Raw genomic sequence first — 20478 nt, 5'->3', positions numbered from 1 at the left:
TTAGAAAGATGATGCCCTATTTCTATGAAATTCTTTTTGTGGTTGTGAATATATTTTAATCGTTTTAAAACATTGTTAGTCTTAGATCGCACTCCTTTCACCTTCTGTTATCTAATGAATTCGACAAGAATAAACACAAATCACAATATAAAACCGTTTATTATTTATATTACATTATTCTCACCCCACAGCTGGAAAATATCATACTTTACGTACACTGTAAATTAATGTTTCAGATCAATTAAAAATAAACAACTCCATGATAGTATTGGTATAAATAAATGACGAATCATCTACATCATTATACAGGATCATGGGAACATTTTAACCACAATGATTTACATAACTTCATCCATTAAAGGTTTGAAAAATGTTTGACTATCCAGGCTGTTTGGATCTTAACGAGAAGTTAGATGTTATTCGTTTATTACCATCTGCCTCCTAATAGCTTGCCACTGGGTCGTGGCTGGTACCAACTAGTGACGCCTACCACTCCTGAGGTAAATGATAACTCTTTAGTGTCATCGGTCCCCTTCATTATTATAGTAAGTATGTGGTCGATTCTTAAGTCCATAATTTCTGAGCGACTATTTATGATTGACCAAAACAAAATAAGATTCATTGATCACCAGGGTGGCAAACCAGTTGGTGCCAGCCTCAACCAAGTAAGAAGCTCGTAGGGAGCAGATGAGAAGAAAACTTATCTTAATTAAATTTAATCTTAAACTTACTTAATTCCAAGTTCAAAATTTCTCTTAAACCCTTTACAACATGTATTTAATTATTCGAATAATGACGAGCTTATAATTTATTTTTGAAATGTACAATTTATTTCAGGCATTCGTTTATAATTTCTAATTACACTCTTATGTTCAACAGTCTCAATTACTGTCAACATAAAGTCGCGAGATTATATTGATTTACTAAACGTTACAATCTTACGCTAAAAATATCCAATACGATAAATATCATTGTGTTTAAATAAAATTCAACTAATAGGTCGATTTCATTGCGTGTACTAGCGGTGCAAAATGCCGAAAAGAGATGAGGAAAGTTTATATTTTAATGTTGAGTGAATACCGACATGGAGTAGTCGTCGCAGAGGGCTCTGCTGACCATCATATATTTATGGCGCAAAATCTTTATTTTGTTTAGTCCAGAACTTGAACATTAATACACATATGACATTACTCTAAACGCAGAACTATCATTCCTTCACTTAATCTTACTTATTCATTAGTTTCTGTATTCATATCAGTCGACGCGGGTTTGGGAGAGGCCTCAGCGGAATCCGATAGTCGCGTTGAAGACACAGACAGGTCGGCGACGGGGCCGGCGCTAGCCTCCCCGTCACCGGCGTGTCCCTAGGCAACCGCGAGGGCATCCTGCAGGCGCTGGCGCGCGCGTCTCACGCGCTCCTCCTGGCGCCGGACGTCGTCCTTTGTAATTGTCACCGCCGCGATCAGCGGCTGTTCAGGGTTTAAAAAAACTCCCGGGTTCTCTAGTATAGACTGCTTAGATCCGTTCTGGCCTGGAATTAGAAATATAAGTGAGTTAGTAAGATATTAATGATGGCAAACAGATAAATTAATTACAAATCAAATTGAAATATGTTCCATTTCAATGGTCTTTTTAGATTCGTAGATTCTTTACCTGATATAGGCTGTGATGATACGTGAAGAGCAGTGGCCAGGGATTGAATGATTGTAGCATCTGTGTTGTATGGGCCCAGAGGCTTGATGTACTTAGGCAATGAAGTTGTGCCTATCACCCCATTTGCGTCGCATGCTGTCAAACCCTATAAAGAAATAACAAAAGTTTTAATATTATGGCGAAAAATCTGGAAAGTTTTAATTAATTAAGTTTTAACAGTAAGAACTCACTTCTAGTCTCTTTTCCCAAAACAGTTGTTTAGGTTTTTCTTGTGTGCCATGTTTGAGATCTGTTTTCACTTTGCTCTCTTGTGTCTTGTACACAGTCACTGGCTGCTTAAATATAGACGCAGTTTGACGAATCGGAGGAACAAGAGAAGCGTCAGAGCGAACACCCCTGTATTAAAAATAATGTTAAAGTTTTCGGAAAAAGTGGAATTCAGTTCAATTTAATAATTTCAACATTTAATTTTTTAAGCCAAAAAGATTAAACTTGTATTTTTTTTAAACCTCAACTTCAGACAATGACATGCTATGATTATATTGTTGAACTACATGCTGGGGATTATAAGCCACTGACTATTATATTGACAACAAATAAACACGACAATAGTTACATGTACTACCACCTTAAATCACAGGAAGGTTATTGGTGTTCACTAATGAAATGAGATTGATAATTTGCATGGCTGTTAGAGATGGAAATAACATTTTATAAACTAGTGTTTGCAACCTACCTTGTGACTAACAATTATTAAAGTGTAATATACTATCTATTATCTAATGAAATCAAAAGGCTGTACAACAAACCTACAAATAATCCATGATTTGTTAAAAAAATAATAATGAGAGAATTTGGACTAGTGTGAACACCTTAATACCAAACATTAAAATACACAATTAAAACAACACAAACACACAATACATTATTAACAACAATTCAGATCCACCAAACACTGGACAATACAAACACACACTGATTTGTGCAATGTAGCAGTTTAATTTGATTTTAAAAAAAAACAATCTTCATGGATAGAGCTTTGTGCTTGAAATATTCCAAGTGATATTTATTTTGGCTGCATTTTAGTGTTTCCATTTAAATATCTAAACTTATAATGGAATCATTCAAATTAAGAATGTTGAGTTAACATGCTGCAGGTATATACAGTGGAAGGAAGGACATTCACATCCTGTATTGTCTATGATATTATAGTTATAAAAGCAGCTATAGAATATTGCAGGATATAATGGCTTGTGTGAAATGAAGAAGCACTATTAAGCTGAAGCTTGTGTGGGAACAGTTTAAACAGGTTCTATAACTGGTTTGTGTCAAAAGCAGTGCAAATTGGGTGTGATTTTGCTAATCTACTACCAAGGAGGACAACAATGATTATGTTTCAAAACAGAAATCCAACATAATCAATGTTAGCACACAAATAGTAAGGGCAATACTCATCCTAGGGCACACTTATTAAAGCTTCTAATCAACAGCATTATAAATACAGATGGAACACAAAGCAGGACTGCACTAATGATCACAACACAAGTGGAAGAAGTTATGACACTAATGGGAACCTGTAATCAAACTGCGCTCGTGCTTTCTTGGCCTTGCACAGCAACATTGTGTTTATTTGACCCTGCTGAAAGTCGAAACACGACAGGTCCGTACTATCACCCAGATAACGAACTAGCTCAGCTTTACTGCGAAACTTTTTACCTGTTGGGCTACAGAAACATTTTATTGTCACTATGGACCAGCCTGCCAAGAACTGATGTTGCAGTTAGCATTGGTTAATCCCTGATTTAGTGATGGGTATGTAGATGTTTAGTTAGACATTTTATTAGCCATGTTATGACCAGACAATTACTCTCATAGGTAAGGTATATATTTCAGCCAGCTATTATTAATGCTGCACAGTAAATATAACAAACTATGTTTTTTTCAGTGTATACCAATTCTTCAATATTTATTACTCAACTAAAAGTTTAACTTTATTTAAATGCATTTCAATTTAATAATATGGGATAGGTTAATTATTGCTAAAACTAACAATTATTAAAGATTTAATTAGGTATAAAGATTCTGCGTGACCCACTTGAATATCATAGATGGATCATAGAAAACCACTTTTTATAACTAGTTAACACTTTAATCCAACCAGAATTGAAAAGTATAGTCTAAGCAAAAAAGTTTGTTTACCTGTAATAATAAACATCAACCTTGCCAGCAGATAGACCTGTCTTCCTTAATACCTCTTCCCTTTGCCAACCTTTAGGCAAAGCAGGACAATCCGATCTCTTCTTTTCTATAGAAATATTCATTGTAGTCATTTTTACGAAACTTTGCGCCGACTCTTTTGAAGGCAATCTTTCTCAATATAACAAATCCTGGAACGTTAATAATTGTGAACAACTAATAAACTATAATAAGCTTAAAACAAATATATTATTTATTGATCAACAACACGCTAAAGTAGAAAGACAAGCTCAATCAAGCTCAAATCAACTCAAGTGAAGCAAGAACATAGTGGTATACTGACAGATGACAGTGACATGACACTCATGACAGGACGGGCAGGCAAGCGAAGAGCCAGAAACTATAGAAAACCGATGAGCAAGGACAAAAGTAAAGCGAATTTGATTTAGCTTTGATTAAAATAAATATTATTTTTATTATAAATATTGTTCTTGTTTAAGCATCCGAAAAATATTTCTTTACAATTTGCTATCTGTAGTATGTTTTTTTATCTTTCCGATTTTCATGTGACAACGTCTGTCAGTATCGTAAGGAACGAATGAAATTGAATGAATGTCAAAAATTACCCATATCAAGTGGAATAATATTTTTATATTACTCTAAAAATATACTGAATTCGCTGACTATATGTACCAAATTAAACTAAATCATCATTATTAAGCTAGTTAACAACGAGACTTGATTTAGTTTTTGTTCTGAAAGTGACAAATTTAAAGAACGAGACAGTCAAAAGGTAAATTATAATATTAAACTGGTAACTTTGTAATTATTTGTGATAGTACTTTGCATAGATTAAACAGAATTACTTTACCTACTTTATTTAGTTCGGTTTGGTCGGTCGTCGGAATTCTGATTTGCGGTGAATTTCGTTACGTCTTTTTTGTATAATAAAGTACGAATTCGAATCGAGTTAGATTAACTTTTCATTGTATTGTGTGAAGTGTGAAAAGCGAAGGTATTTGGAGAGTAATTAGGACCAGTCGCATGTAAGTATTGTCTGTAATATTTCACTTTATGTTGGTTATTTCGCTGAATGATGTCAACTTTTGCTTTGATACTTTCACTTTGAAACATTATAAGAATTCAAATTACCAGGGTCTTCTTCAACAATTTTGCAATTCGCTTATTATAACTGCACAATATCCCAGAAAAATATAGTTCAAGTCTTCAGAATGGAATGTTCAACTACCTTACTAAGAATGGAGTTAGATGTAAATAATAACAACTCTATAAATAATAATATTTCCTTCTCGACTTACGTATTTGAATTCTATTACTTATAAGATTCTTGCAGTTCAATACCCAATTAATTCATATGTATTTTATAAAAATACAATTCTGTCAAATCACTCTTCTCCTCTTTTACTAGTTTTTCTTTTACTCGTGTTTTGCTAAAATTATAGGTATGAGTTGGAGTGATTGATACAAACATTTAACTGTAGGTATTTTAAATTTAGGTTGTATTTGTTGCAGCTTCCTGTAGATGTTCAGAATGATTCATTCTTTAGTTTATCATAAACTCCTTATTAACACACGGGGTTATTTTATACTAAATAGCACAGATATTTAGGAATGTTAATAAGGTCTTTAATTTGTTTTATTCACAAACTATGAACACTTGATTTTTGGTACGAACTTTTATTATTATATATCTTTTTTAAGTACCTTATAACTACTAGGATTGATCTTATATTCAGTCAAAGCAACCAGCTCTGACTCATTCCTAGCAACAGTATTTAAAATTTGCTTGTTTTACTGGAAACATACATACAGAGACCAGAGAATGTCACTTGCTATGATCCTTATATACTTCCTTTGCTGCATTCACATCCATACATTTTACTAGGAACTTTGTAATTAATTGATAAAATGGAATTTGTAGTGTTATTAATCTTGTAGGTAAGAGTTTTCCTGTACAATAATAATACTTAAGGACTTAATAATTTGTAAAGAACATTTATTTGAACAAACACTCTATTGCATCATGATTACACACATGTCTCTCGTGAGAAGTAGGGATTTTGCTGAGCTCCATATCTATAACTAAAACTGTTAGATACCAGCAATTTGTAATTATTTAGCTATAAATGTCCCTATCTAAATCAGAAACAATTGATTATGCAACCATATCTGCCATCAAATCTAATCTAGCCGAACATCTAAATCCATAATCTAATGTATCTGAATATTTTGGACAATTTGAATTATTATTACCCATGCCTGTATACAAAACTATCAGAAAATTCTAAGTTTAAAGGATAAGTATTTACTTAAATTTCATTCCCATCTGTGGTAAACAACTATTTGTAGTTGGTTTTTCTGAAATACGGGTATTGCCCAACCTACACAGTAAAGGCACAATGCTGTAAGACTAAAAAGTGATAACGATTTTACACTCAATGTTTATAAAGTTTTTGTTCTTCTACTCCTACCTTAGAGTATGATATTGTAGTGTTTATTTGTTATCTATTACTACAAATATCTTTCTCTCAACCATTCAAAAAGTTATGTGAATCTTTAGCTCACGTTAGTCTAAATGTTCTTATCACGAAGGTGGTAATGGCCTCTGAGATAAGAAAGAAAGAAAGAAAAAATCGGAAATTACAAAAATTCCCAATTATTATCACATACTGATACCATAAATTTTAGACTGCAAGGATACAGGGATGCCCTTTAAACTTTAAGTGCTGTTGGTGAAATGTGTATGAAGGGGCATAGTTATATGTTAAGTTCTTATTCTAATAAAATCGGATTTATCTATGTCATTAAATTACGTTAGTGATCACAGCGTTTGCGTAAGAACTAGCTGCAGAATGCACATAGCGTTGTCATAATTACAAAGGTAATTATTGCACACGATATTGTAGAACTCATTACTAAGGTTCCTACTACGTCTCCAATACTGGCAAGGCAGTGTGACCGCGCCGCGGCCGTGGCACCGTGGTGTCGGCTGCTGACTCTCTCACGTCCTCGATCAATTAACTGCTTCAAATATTCATAAATCGAACAAATGTCGCCGCGCCACCTTGAACTTTCTTTTCGCAACAAAACGATTTTCCAACACCCTCCGTGTTGTTTTCCTTTGGCATTTTTCGTCATACAAATTCTGTTTTCGCATTGAATAGGAAATAACAGGGACCCAAATTGTTTTGCAAGTATTTTTCATATAAAAATGTTGTTTAGAGTTACCGTTGTTATAAATCATTCTGTTCTGGGCTGTATTATGTATAAAAAAATGGTTTTCCTGTTGTAGAACCACAGTTTCAATATTGTACAATTTTATACTCATAAAATATAGGAAAATCGTTAACTTTTGTTAGACGTTGCTATAAACGACAGAAATGGTCGAAGCTAAAGTCCTGTTAGCTAATTTTGTTTTGGTTTCTTTCTAACTTTTGTATTTGAGGTCAGTAATCAGCAATGGTTCGGTTTGACCCGGGCGTCAGAGAAGCAATTAAAACAGCTCCCATTCTGCCGGACCGGAAAGCATGTGTCCACATATCCGATCTGGCTAAGCTGAGCCAGTTTAGTTTGTTGCGAGATCTCCATACGTATGTTGATTTTAGAGACACGTAATAAATGAGTAATATTATTGACACGACACATGTTTGTAGTTATACCCTCAACATTCATACTTTACTCAGTTATCTATACGAATTGATATGTCAGTAGATAGTCCATCGAAGTTGTAGTCGAACGAGCAACCATAGTAACTCATAGCCTCAGTGATCGAAGCCGTAATGACTGGATCACAGACTCTGTTCATAATGAGGATTCGTTGCATTTGTCTTTACGGTTCTACTTCTCCTTGAGACCGTAACCTATATATTTGTATGCTTATATATGTTTTTATTTGACCCCGTGGCGCAGTGGTTAAAGTCTAGCCACTACCATTGCGTCGAGAGGTCGTGGGTTCGCTTCCCACTCGGAACAATCGTCTGTGCGATCCATAAATACTTGTTTGGGGTCTAGTTGTAAAAGTCCTCGCGACACAAGAGAAATTCTTAGTGCGGGAGTTAAAAAAAAAGTTGTAAAAACAATAACATAAGGCTATTTAATATACATACAATGACATACATGTTCTAAAAGTCCTTATTTATTCATTCTAAACAGACTTTGTATGATAAATTCATTAGATTTGGATTCACAGATTTGGATCGTATCTTCAGCATACAGTAAATAATTTAGTAGATGTATGTGTCATTTAGAGATACATAATTTATTGATGAGAAATGTATGATTCATCTAAAGTAAATCTATGTTTATAACCGAGTCTGCCAGTGCAATAGCTTTAGTAGCTTGGCTGACATACGAAAGGTCAGTAGCAGCTTACCCATCATAGTTTATTGACCCATGTCTGGTATGAAGTGTATTAAAAGTTTGCACGCAATCTTTCCAACTAATATCCCTTATGACAAGATTTGATACACATAAGTTACATTAAAGTCTGATTTTACTTAAGGGTCTGAGTAATCTACTTATCCGTGCGGCCGTGTGGTGAACTATCATACAATGTTTTTTACAGTTACATAGTTTTATAAATAAATTAATATCAGGAAACACGCGGTCATCTGATTCGGAATTAATCTGAGCTTGTTCTATGGTAGCCAGATCATTGATAAATATTAAATATACTTCAAAATACATACTTATAGATAATTTGACAACCAAGCTCAAGACAGCTACTCGTGCTCATCACACAAATATTTGTCACGGGCGGGATTCGAGCCCAACATAAGTGACGCTACGATTCTAGCCTCGAGGTGACCACGTTAACTTACACTGTTCTTCCAAAAAGGATTCCTATCTATCCATGACGAGCCGTGGTCATCTTACTATGCTACTTCCTACTATATCCTACTAATATTATACATGCGAATGATGTTTGTTACTCTTTCACGCAAATACTTCTGAACCGATTACGATGATATTTGGTATATAGGTAGCTGAAGACCCAGAAGAACACATAAGCTACTTTTTATCCCGGAGTTCCCGAGGGATCGGGATTTACACGGGAAAGTTTTCCACGCAGTCGCGGGCGGCTTCTTGTATTATTATATGCGTAACTTTCCTATATTGAATTGCATTAACGTCATTTTGTCTACTAATTACTAGCTTTGGGTAATTGTGGTAATACTTTTACAATAGATACTATAAAGTGTTTGTCGAATAACGAAGGTACTCTTTCAACAAAAATATAAAAGAGAATAGCAACTACATTTTTGTTCAGTTCTAGTTTTCATCTATTCTGATTGCTATTCTGATTATTATTATTTAGATGTTAAACCTTTCTTAATTACTACAGTCATTTCGTGAAAGGAAAGTCAGGGAGGGGTTAAAATGATTGGCCGGTTGCTGCCAGGTGTCATTACCGTTTAGTCCATCGTCATTCCGGCGAAGTTTATACGGCTTAAAAGGTTTCTGACGTGATGGGTGTGCTAATGAACAGTTTATTCTTGTCCAGTACGATAGTTTAACACCATGAAGAATATTTATCGTGACTATGAAACTATGGAATCGGATATCATGTGAAAATTTACTCAAATAAGTTTCATCCAGCCTCTCATAATTTTAGAGTTTTCCATTCTTCGTATTATGTAGGTAAATCAGCAGGAGGTGTTGGTCTATTAAGGTGACTGCCTTCCGAACCCATACTATTACCCTATAACCTTCTCTACAAGTACACGATTGTCGTTTGTCTTAACCAGTTCAAAACTATCAATTAAATGTTGTAAGTAAAGTAGTTCGTCAATAAAAGTTGTCTTATGAGCATAGAAGTAATTTAAGAACTAATAGTTATTAATTAATCAAAGTTATTTGTGGTCGGCTCTATAGTCACATGGTGCAGGGACGACACAATTAGTACAATAAAATAACATTACCGCTTCTCTATTAAATACTAATTTACTGTTCCGGTTCCATTACATTGTTATCGGACCGGATTCAAACGGAGTGCCTGTAGCTAGTCTAATACACACACTAAAATGTCAAGGTAAGGCACCGCGGCAGAAGTGCGAGCATGCGGAGCGAATAATTCGCAAAAGCTCTGAAAGCTATTAAGCTTTTCGGTTATCAGCGACGAAGATAGGTAGGGCTGCTTTGTTGCTTTATCCGAAAATGTCAGGCGTGGTCCATGACGTCACCAGGCGGTGAAATGGCGCGACATTTCGCGGTGCGCCCACCACGCCCGTGCCCACCCTAATCTCTTGTCATAGCAGGGTTGTCCGAGTGAATCGCTCCCCAAGGTTCCCATTGAAGACTGGCCTCCTTTTCAGCTAGCAATATTCTGATAGATACCACATTAGTCCCCATTTAATCTCGGTAAAGTAGCTTACGGGTTCTTTAATGGTACATAATAGCATGGTATTTCCTAATGTATTATGTTCGTAACATACGTTAAAGGTTTTCATAGCATGTTAGAGTATAATGCAGGAAGTTTGTTATTTTAGTAGAAATAGGAAAATACCGTTGATATTTTATGACACAACTCGTTAGCGTCATCATCTCAATAGATAACACTCATATAAATATGATACAGATATTTTAATCCCCGCTAATGCTGCAAACGCTAAGGTATGTTTATATTACATAAATAACTATGTAGATTGTAGTTACGTCTAATCATCTCATACCTACATGTGAGCCTGCATCTGGATTAACAACCTAATGCTAAGATAATAATTAATGAGTTTATAACTGTTTTGACTGGTATTTAGCTGTTTTTACAATCTACCTATTCTGTGCAGGATTCGATTTACCTATTTTCTATCAGCCGGGAAAGATTTAAAAAAATCCAATATTCGTTTTCAAGCCCTCATATTCATGGTCTTTGTTTGCGATGAAGATTAAAATCTTTCAACAAAACAGTCCAGTCAAAGTTAGATTCGATATCATCTATAGGTGAGTCAGTTTGTTAAACAACTCAATTACTTTCGATATAATACTCGAAGGTATGTAAGGGTAATCATTTGAACCTTGACATTCTGATATGTATCTTAACTTTAGTAACTTGTCAAAGAAATGATCGATTGAAGTAAGTGTATTTTGAAGTTCTATAAATGTAGGTGGCATACCTTCTTCGTTGCGTTTAAGTAAATAAGTGAAGCAAAGAAACATCTCTTTTCAAATATAATTATTGGGATAACCCAGATTTACTTATGACAGCAAAGTTTTAAGTTCGTAATAGATGCTTATCTGATAAAAAAATCTGCTTAAAAATTAAAATATGTACGAATTGGTAACTTCCCGCCTATGCATTAAACGTATGCTTTCTTCTTCTGCAACAATAGCAAGCTACATGAACGATTTAATAGTCAGTGTGTATGATACGTACTTACTTACTAAGATTTATAAAGTCCACCGAACCTTCTTACCTTTTATACTATATGTTTTTGAGGTCTTTGTACCGTTCAATTTTGTCCTATATGAAAAGTTTCCTGTATAAAATGTTATATTATCCTGTTTTTTACGAGAACCAAAATGTGTAATTTACCTAGCTTATAAACATATAATATATTGGTAACGCTATTTAAAATTAATAATGGGTAAATGAAAGATGGTCCAGGGTAAATAAATGAAAATGCTTCTTATGCAAATAAAAGTTTTGTTTAAACGAAAACGTACAAGCCTGCAGTAATGATTATGTATTCAAGAGAGGCACCCGTATGTACAAGCTACTGTATAAAGTTGCACTAGCGCTGTAAATCTAGCGCAATACGTTAAAGTTTTGTGTACATTTTCCTCGTATTCCTAGCATAACGGGTTCCTTATATTAATACAACATATTATATAAGTATAAGATATCGTATCATCATAAGATGGTGGTATAATTATTCAAAGGCATTAGTGTGCTCAGTCGTAATCTATAATTGCTTGCGCCTTACATGATTGATTACATTACATAGTACCTCGATTTTATATTATCTGTTGAGTATCCTCGAGTGAAGATCTTACTCCTACTAGGACTATGAGCTTATCAAGTTCTACTTACCAGCAATACAATTTTACAGTATTTGTAAATAACTGAAACGAATTGTGTAAATAACTTGAGTGGAATACCCAACTTAAGGTAATATAATTTAATCAGTTACACCCCAGGATGACACGGAAATACCCAATTTTAATCTCGTCAGCTCACTGGTCAAAGTGAATAGAAAACTGATTGGTATTCTAAGTAAATGACGTTTCTTTATCAAATTGAAAATGTTATGACTAAATCGGTGCATTCTTGTTGTTTATATCACATTTATATTATGACTCAGTATAAAGATAAATAGTGAGCTATATCACTTCAGGTATAATGTCTAAATAACCATTTCAAAAACTACACATTAGTTTAAATTTGTCGTTACCCTTGTAATTAAGTAATTAGTTTTAAACATCCTACTCTAATGAATTAGTTCCAAAAAAAGTTACGTTCATATAAGTTTCATGTTATAGGTATGTACGATTATTTAAAAGAAATAAAGTCTGATCAAAAATATATAATAATGATATAAGTGGTCACGCATAACGTGAATAACAATTTTCTCAAATGATAATGGTTTACTTTTGTTAACAGGTAATCGCCATGGTAGTAATGGCTCACAGTCTGTAGGACGTGTTGCTATTTCGGCTTCAGGTGAGTTATCGTTTTGTTGTTTTATCTCTACTATTGATAAACTTTGTAGCAGTTGCACAGTTTTAAGTTGTTGTTAAAATGTTTTTCGCAAAATTGCTGTCATAACCCTTGTAAATTGTTCAGTTTTGTCCTTAAGATGGATGGATTATGACCAGCTGTCGCGTCGCTGTTGTCGTAAAAACAATATTAGCTAAGAAAGTTGGGCCTCGAGTTTGCGTATTGTCCCTGTAAATATAGATGTGTCGCGAAGAAGCAAGTGACCATTGTTGTAACCGTCAACAACGTTGATGGATGATTTGGCTTAGTTTTCGCCAAACGCGGCCTAAATGCGGAAGAAGGGTGTATTGTCTTTGAAGGCCGTTGTTTGGAAGGTGCGGTCGTCACTCGTCACGCGCTGATGTCTGCAAAAATGGATACATTTTTTTTTCGTTTAATTAAAACATTATTGTCGCCGCATAGAAAAAATCTACATTCCATTGTTATTAACATAAATGAATGCAAGCAAATTAAAAAGGTACAATCATGCTAGGAGTCGTACGACTATATTACTCACAGACGTTTGTAGTAAAATGTCACTTTGAAAAATATAATATGTTGGAATGACGTGCAAGTATATAATTGTTAGATATTGTTTGTTTCACGGTTGTCATATGTACAAATCAAATTGTCTTAATAAATTATTAGATTAGTCACTGGTTAGGCAGTTCTCAAAGTTCTTGAGAAACAACATACTGTTACGTGTAGATCAATAAATTACTTATTAATACTTCATCGTACTCGTTGTTACAGTTTTTAAGGACGTATTGTATTTTAAATTATTTCTTTGTTTAATTTATTCATCGTCCTACATATAAAAATTGTCCTACATTTGTACACGAAATCATAGGAATCATCACTACAATGGAAGTTAACTTCAAGCCATTACTTTTCTAGTTAATAGCCACGACAGAAATCTCATGACTGTAATCACGGTAACAGATGTGAATATATGTTATTAACAGAGATAATGTATAATGATAATAATATGGACATTCGACTATACCCTCTGACCGCAGTATTAAATAATTAATCCATTAATAAATATAATGTGCAATAAATGTCCGGATGACTATCAGCTGATTACGTGAGGGATGTGATCAAACACAATTTTACCCTATCAGTTAATCGATTACGTAGTCAGGTCTATATTGGCAGTGAGTGACCGCGTGATAGATGCCACGCCTTGCTCAATCACGATCGGGACTAAGCTTTAATGTTCCTGAAAGTAGAACGCGGAAACACCACGTTTCAGGCCAAACTAGTTCTTCTTTGTCGGCAACAAGGCTCGTTGTCAAAGGTTTATCTATTGTTTATGGGGTGGGCCTGTTTACTTACCCCGCCGGCCTAATTTGATTCTGTTAACGGGATAATATATATTTATTGTATGTGTATACGTTGACATTAACGGTTTGATCTATTGGTTCGCTTTTATTATGACTTGATGTCAGTTTGTTTGAAATGTTTGCTATAATATAATCAGTTTTACTCACGCAACAATGTGTGAATTAATGTCGATTAGAGAAAAAGTAAGAGTACCTACTTTAATTACACAAAGTAAAAACATTATCAAGTCCTAATTAGCAAGCTAGTTTTTGTTAATTATTAAATCAGACTTTCAATAATGTGTTGTATCTTGTATGTATTCTATAGAAGTATGTAGTTTGTTTTATATAAGCATCAAATGTTACACGCGGCTTGGTTTTGTAAAGGTTAGAGAGGTTTCAGGATAATGTAAATTTCCTAAAGGTAAATATATGAATTTGATTAAAACTATGGAAGATTATTTTATGTTTCGTTTATAGCATGTTGTTCATTTTCAACACAAATTCAAATGTTTTCAATAACCCCATATAAGTACATCCATGTAAAGCATACCCACACATTTACTGCATTGCAAAGGTTCTTTATTCTATTATCATAGTATCGAAATTTCGATATGTAATTAGTATGAATGAGTCTTTGTATAATCGTAGCTACAAATTAGTACGAAGCTTAGTCATTGTAGTATATTTTAGCATTATGGTATCAGTGTCCAGTCCTCGTATAAGTTTTAATTCATTAGTCCAGAACATTGATGTAAAAAATCTATTAAACTGGAGTGCTGCCAACTGTGCGTGACTGCTTTCACTGATTATTCATACATTTATTTATAATTCTCAGCGTAATATTATTAAAAAACATGAATACCTATGTTAGCCTATTTTTTTCTTTGCATCAATGACTGCTTTTTGTGGTCTGTGGATGATCAATAAATCTTATTGATTTATAAGCTTATTAAATTCTTGAAAGAGCTTGCAGCATACTGTACAAGAATAATTATATGTTTTTTTATGACTCGACTTAAGCTGGAAGTTCTTGTTGAGGCACCTTAAACCCTACTTAATCTAAAACCATAAGGGTTCATATATTCGGTATATTGTTTCCATTTTCCTTAAGTCGACTAATTAAACATTGAATTAGTTCGACCAATTTGAAACAAGTTCATTTTAACTCTTTGACTAGGTCCAGAAATACTACTGCCAGAAATAAGCCTGGTTATTAGAGTCAAATAGTCAAGTCTTTATACGTGTTAAATTAATTATGATCATTTTGAGTATCTTTTAGGAAACAATTTTAAGGCGTAGTGTTTTAAATACATTTATTTCGGTAAATAGGCTTTTACTACAATACATAATGCGTTTAACTTCACTTGTAGAGCTTACAAAAGGCCTCGTCCGCAGTATTTCGTTTAAGTCTTGATATAATAGGTAAACATTTAAAATACAATACTTAACATAGCTCCCTATTGTTCCTTTATTTTATCACTAATGTTGTTATTAAAACAATAGCTCGCAATCAGACGCCCATACACCGCATGAAGACTAAAGAGAGGGTAGGAGGTAGAGCTTGTAACATAAATACGATGAAAGTTGACTTTTGCTTATATTATAATATAAGCAAAAGTCAACTTACAACTAAATGCCATTAATAATTATTAATGGCATTTAGTGACTTTAGATCTTATTATGACCGCCCAGTAAATTCTAGTCTTCTAAACGTAGCAAACATGAACATCATGTTCAGGACAATTCGCAACGTCGCGTGAACAATCTGAATTCCAGAAAAATCTCTAAGTCGGTCTGTGGTTATCAAATATTCGTTTTTATAAAGATGACATTTAATAAAAGTACATAGTAGAAAGTAAGCTAAGGATTTCAACTTTTTATATCTTAGTTATTTATTCTGATTCGCTTTAAAGTTTCAATAGTAGGATGCGGGCCGAGCGAACGAAATGTTAAAAGTGAAGGCGTCGATCGCGCTAGCCACCCTGCCCCCGCTAAAGCGCTCCATAACAAAAACGGCATTGGACGTAAAAATGAACAAACAATTCAATGGAAGTAGCGTCGTACGCGAGCTTTGGTAGAGCTCCAAATCACCTTGAGGTTTGCTGTTACGTACGCTAAAATACACTATCAAAACAGTGCGTTTCGTTCACCGTTCCGAGTCACACGCTTGCTTGGCAGGCGCTCCAGTAATATCATTATTGTTTCATAAATAAAGCCGTGAAAAAAACCGTTAGGATTTCAGTAGCGTTTTACCGCTGTGCCTTATATTGTTTTACTAAGTAAATACCATTTGGAACTTTAATAAAGGAGGATTATTTTTGTAATGTGAATGTGACGTGTATAACGCGGACTCAGCGTCTCATTGGATTGTCTGAGATACGTCTGGGCAAAACCTATCTATGATGTAAGTTCTTAACAATCACACGTGTTATTTGGATACAGATTTGGAATTGTGGAGTTTTTACAATTTCTTAAAATGTACGAAAAAAGAAGTTTACAATAACAAAACTATGCTAATGGAAAACTGTATATTGTTTGTTTCGTGGAAGACTTTCATAGCTTTCAGCTTTATTATTTTCATAATTCCCATTTGGATTATTGCAATATCCGATGAAAATGCAAACAAGAGGATACTTTCTATTTTATTACGAGTTTTAATACTATTGTTCATCGTTTTATTGCCATTTGTGAAACACATTTTAATACCTACGCCAGTAAATATTTTATTTCGATTATACTCCTGGAGTTTATTGAAAAAATCATTTTTGCATTTCTGTATTGGTGTTGCTAGATTTGTTACATTATATTTCATCCGACTCGTGAACACTTAATATAATTCAGTTTCTAGTAATAGGTAGGTACTCTCCTTTTCGTCCATACCAAATGGTTTATTTAAATTCTGTTTAAAAAATAATTTTACAAGGATGGCTACTAATTTATCGACTTTCTAGCTTTCATTAAGACAATATAAAATAAATTAGATTTTAAGTTCTCTTATAACATAAATTCCTGAAAGGATAACGATTTGTTAGATATTCTAGTTCTTTTTACAACATAAAGTTATTCTGCTTCGGTATTTTCGCAAGGGAGGACAGTATTTCCGCTAATTGCTTTAAAAATTGAATCCCTCAAATTTGGAAGAAAGGCAAGGACTGCGATAGATTTTCATGTTAAAAAAATTGTGTAACTAAAATGTAGATGACAAATTAGATGTCATTATTTCAGTACTGATTTTAATCTTTGATACGACACGATAAAAAGTGTGCTATCTCCTTCACTTTAGCTAGGTCTGATTGTTGTATGCAGTAAATGTTCCCTCAATAACGATTCGAATGAGCCTATTGGCAAAAGCTGCTAGTCATTGCCGTTTTAGACCCTTAGTATTACGTCAGCAGGAAATGAGCAAACGGCGAAGAACCGAAGTATGAAATGATGGTGTAAAGTAGGGCAGAAATATCTACAATATTGTAGCTATAAAACTGCACAGGAAAAGACGTGACATTATTGTTATTGTAAGGAAAATCTTTGCATAAGTGAGTCATCGATGCTCACAACAAACTTGGACAAACCCTTTGACCTAGTTTTGACGAAGCGGGCTATCTCTATAATGATGTACATATGTACGAGGCAATAAAGAAAACCATAAAATATCGTTAGCATCGAAATATCTATACGTAGTAAAAAATTTACAAAGGTAACGCCTTCTTTGTTGTATACGGACGTCGTTCTTCTAAAATCTAAATCATGTTACTACAACGGCACAGGTGTTTATGTGACCTAAATAAATTAACGATAACACTTCACTACGAGTGTCATACATTGATTCTTCGCTTGAACAACTTTCTGCTGCATAGTTTCAATGACTCAAAGTAGAATTTTATAACGAAGTTATTTGAAAGAGGAAAAATGGAAAGCATTGATCCTTTTTCTATAAAAATATATTCCTGAAAGAAAATAGCAAAGTAAGAAGGGACTACACTTTTTACTAAAACTGCAAATGAAATAGCAATAGCGGAAATACGTAAAGATAAAACAATAAACCGGTAATTAAAAGTATAGGCAGGTATTGATTGAATTTCAGGCTCGGTTAAAATGGCGATTAGTTTGTTGTACCGTGTTGTGATCACATATTTAGTATCACTTGGTTTCGTACATTTTAAATGAAGTAGTAGACTGCTGAAAGCTGGTATGGAGCAATTTATTTTTCAACAGGATTAGCAAGAAATATGTTTTTGATTGCTTAGTTGCCTGTTATTTATTGTGTCGCAAAGTTGTCGCGTACATATACTTCTGTCAGACATCTTGATGGGAAGCAAGAAAGCAAATGCTTTTATCTAGTAAAAGGATATTAAATTCTTATCATATACTAGAAAATCCTACAGTACTAAAATGAATGACAGCACTTAGTTTAAACGTAAAGCTTTTTTATAAAGTATAATAGTAGTTTTAACTTAATTACTGTACTACCCATGTTCCTTCATGTGGTCATAATATTGCACTTTCACGATCACCGCGTATCTATCTGTTATGATAGGGGACACGCAACTGTCACACGTTTAATTAAATAATTTTGTTGACGTGGATCTTTGCAAACATTGCATGCACGTTTTGTTCCGGTTTTTATTACAATGTATGATACCATTATAATAGAAATGTTATTAATAACTAGAAAAAATATTTAGAGTTATGCCTATTGAGTTGCAATGGCGACTACTGCTTATAATAGTAGAAACCTTTCGTTATAAAGGTGTAGGGGGATTCCAAAGTTCAGCATCGTCTTATTGGCAGTTATTATACTGATGTATTGTATTGACATTTATAATCTTCGCTCATAAATGGGCCAGTCATGGCTGTTACCGTTTATATTTGTATTTATCTTTAGAGCTCTTTGACTTCTATGTTTGCCCCAGATTTAAAAAGGGGTCTTTATACTATTAAAGCAAAGTCTTGTGATTTCTTTAATCATTGAAATGTAAATTTAAGAGATGTTTACGGCAAATAATTTTACTTTTATTAACAAAATCAGTGCTGTTATATATTTATTAAATATCTTCACTTTCTATGCTGTGCTGTTTCTAAATAATACTAACATTTGAGTATTCACTCTCTCTTAAGATCCTTCTACTTATTAATCCTTCACATGAATAAACAATATTAATATGCTGGAACCTATTAAACAACAGCTTAGCATTTTGTCTGAGCATATTATTGATCCATTTTTAGAATATAACATAAATTTATAGTATGCTTATTTTACACCATGTTGTCTTCGCATTTTTCGTGATTGTTTAGTTGAGATGATCACGTTTTTTTCCACCTGGCCGCTATAATCCGCCGATCTCAAAGGCTTTCTTTATAATATTAAAAGTTAAAATAAACAAACAAACTCATGTTTATTATTATAAGTGTGACGTGTCACGTAATAAAATCGTTGAGTAAGTAGGCTATTCAAGGTTTGACCTGCGAAATGATGTCACCACTACACATGGGCCCCGAGGATACGTTATATACGTATACTACACAAGTTTACGTGTGTTATAATTACTTTGTAGCTCAGATTTAGATGTTGATATGTGGAACGCGAAATTGTGTAATAGTAAAAATGTATTATTTAAAAAGTTGCTGCCATAGAAACCAGCGAATAATTGTAGCTGAAACGAGAAAAGCAACAAATTATGTATTTCATTTCAAATTTCTAAATTTGGCGTTTGTATTGATCTGGTTAAACTTTAAACTTGATAAAGTATTAACAATTGAAATTTAGTCAATTATATTTATAAGCCATGCATTATCTAGATCACAATACTTGGATAATGTCATTGTATCCATTATTCACAATTATTATGTATTGTATACATGCTATATTTCCGTAAATACTTACCTGTATTACTATATTATTTCTGTCACTTTTAGTCAATCTCTTTAATTGTTAAACAGTATCAAATTCAATTAAAATAACGTCTAATTTTGTTACAAATTATGAGTATCCCATAAAAAATATAGTTCGTATTCAAATACATTGCAAATCCCAATGAGATAATCATATGTGAACACATTTTTTTGTAAATAAGTACAGGAAGATTCCATCCGGTTTAATATCCTCCATTAACGTGTAACTTTGGTCCTAACTTTGACATTTTGTTCGAATGCAACTTATTCATTGCAAACCAATCAATAAATATATTTTCTGTTATTGAATATGTTCTAGATTGGTTCAAGTATAGATGATAAAATGTCCGCCACGTGACGGGCGTCAAGCGGCGCATCTCAATTCCCTCAATGAGGTTTAATAGCCACATAATTAGCATTGGTTGGCGGTCCGTCTCTAGGACGATATACATCGTGGTAGATCAATATCGAACAACGTAGTTTATGTATCACTTATGACTAAAAGTCAAATGCAATTCTGCACTTGTGATAAGAAATATTTTACAAGAATTACATATCTTTTGCTGTTGACACTTTACATCAAGAAGTTTATTTATGTCGCGTTTCAATTACTTAATTTGTTTTTAACTGTACCTCTAAATATTTCAAAAATAGTTCGAGTCGCTATACATTTTTCTACTTGAAGAAAATCTTATG

The 20478-nt window shown here is 33.5% G+C and overlaps 2 protein-coding genes across 4 annotated transcripts in view; one reads left to right on the top strand and one right to left on the bottom strand.

Moving 5' to 3' along the window:
* Positions 1–140: 140 nt before the first annotated feature.
* MBD-like (methyl-CpG-binding domain protein 2) lies at positions 141–4187 on the bottom strand. Of its 2 annotated transcripts, XM_076123294.1 has the most exons (5): positions 3853–4187; positions 3228–3377; positions 1884–2049; positions 1654–1798; positions 141–1531 (listed from the first exon to the last, which is right to left on the bottom strand). In XM_076123294.1, the coding sequence occupies exons 1-5, from the start codon at positions 3981–3983 to the stop codon at positions 1365–1367; spliced, it is 759 nt and encodes a 252-aa protein (XP_075979409.1). In that variant the 5' UTR covers positions 3984–4187; the 3' UTR covers positions 141–1364. The 2 variants fall into 2 exon arrangements, with proteins under 2 accessions (XP_075979409.1, XP_075979410.1); XM_076123295.1 differs by lacking the exon at positions 3228–3377.
* A 524-nt stretch (positions 4188–4711) lies between these two features.
* Positions 4712–20478, top strand: part of ATP8B (ATPase phospholipid transporting 8B) — a 49890-nt gene continuing 34123 nt past the window's right edge. The window contains exons 1-2 of one of the 2 annotated variants that reach the window (XM_076123776.1): positions 4712–4895; positions 12470–12529. The gene's annotated coding sequence lies outside the window, so the exon portion shown is untranslated. Of the gene's footprint in view, positions 4896–12469; positions 12530–16019; positions 16298–20478 lie in introns of those variants that run through there. The other variant, XM_076123777.1, reaches the window with a different exon arrangement.

The sequence above is a fragment of the Anticarsia gemmatalis genome, chromosome 15 (assembly GCF_050436995.1).
Source record: "Anticarsia gemmatalis isolate Benzon Research Colony breed Stoneville strain chromosome 15, ilAntGemm2 primary, whole genome shotgun sequence".
NCBI classification, from domain to species: domain Eukaryota; kingdom Metazoa; phylum Arthropoda; class Insecta; order Lepidoptera; family Erebidae; genus Anticarsia; species Anticarsia gemmatalis.
This window is presented reverse-complemented; position numbering and strand designations above follow the sequence as displayed.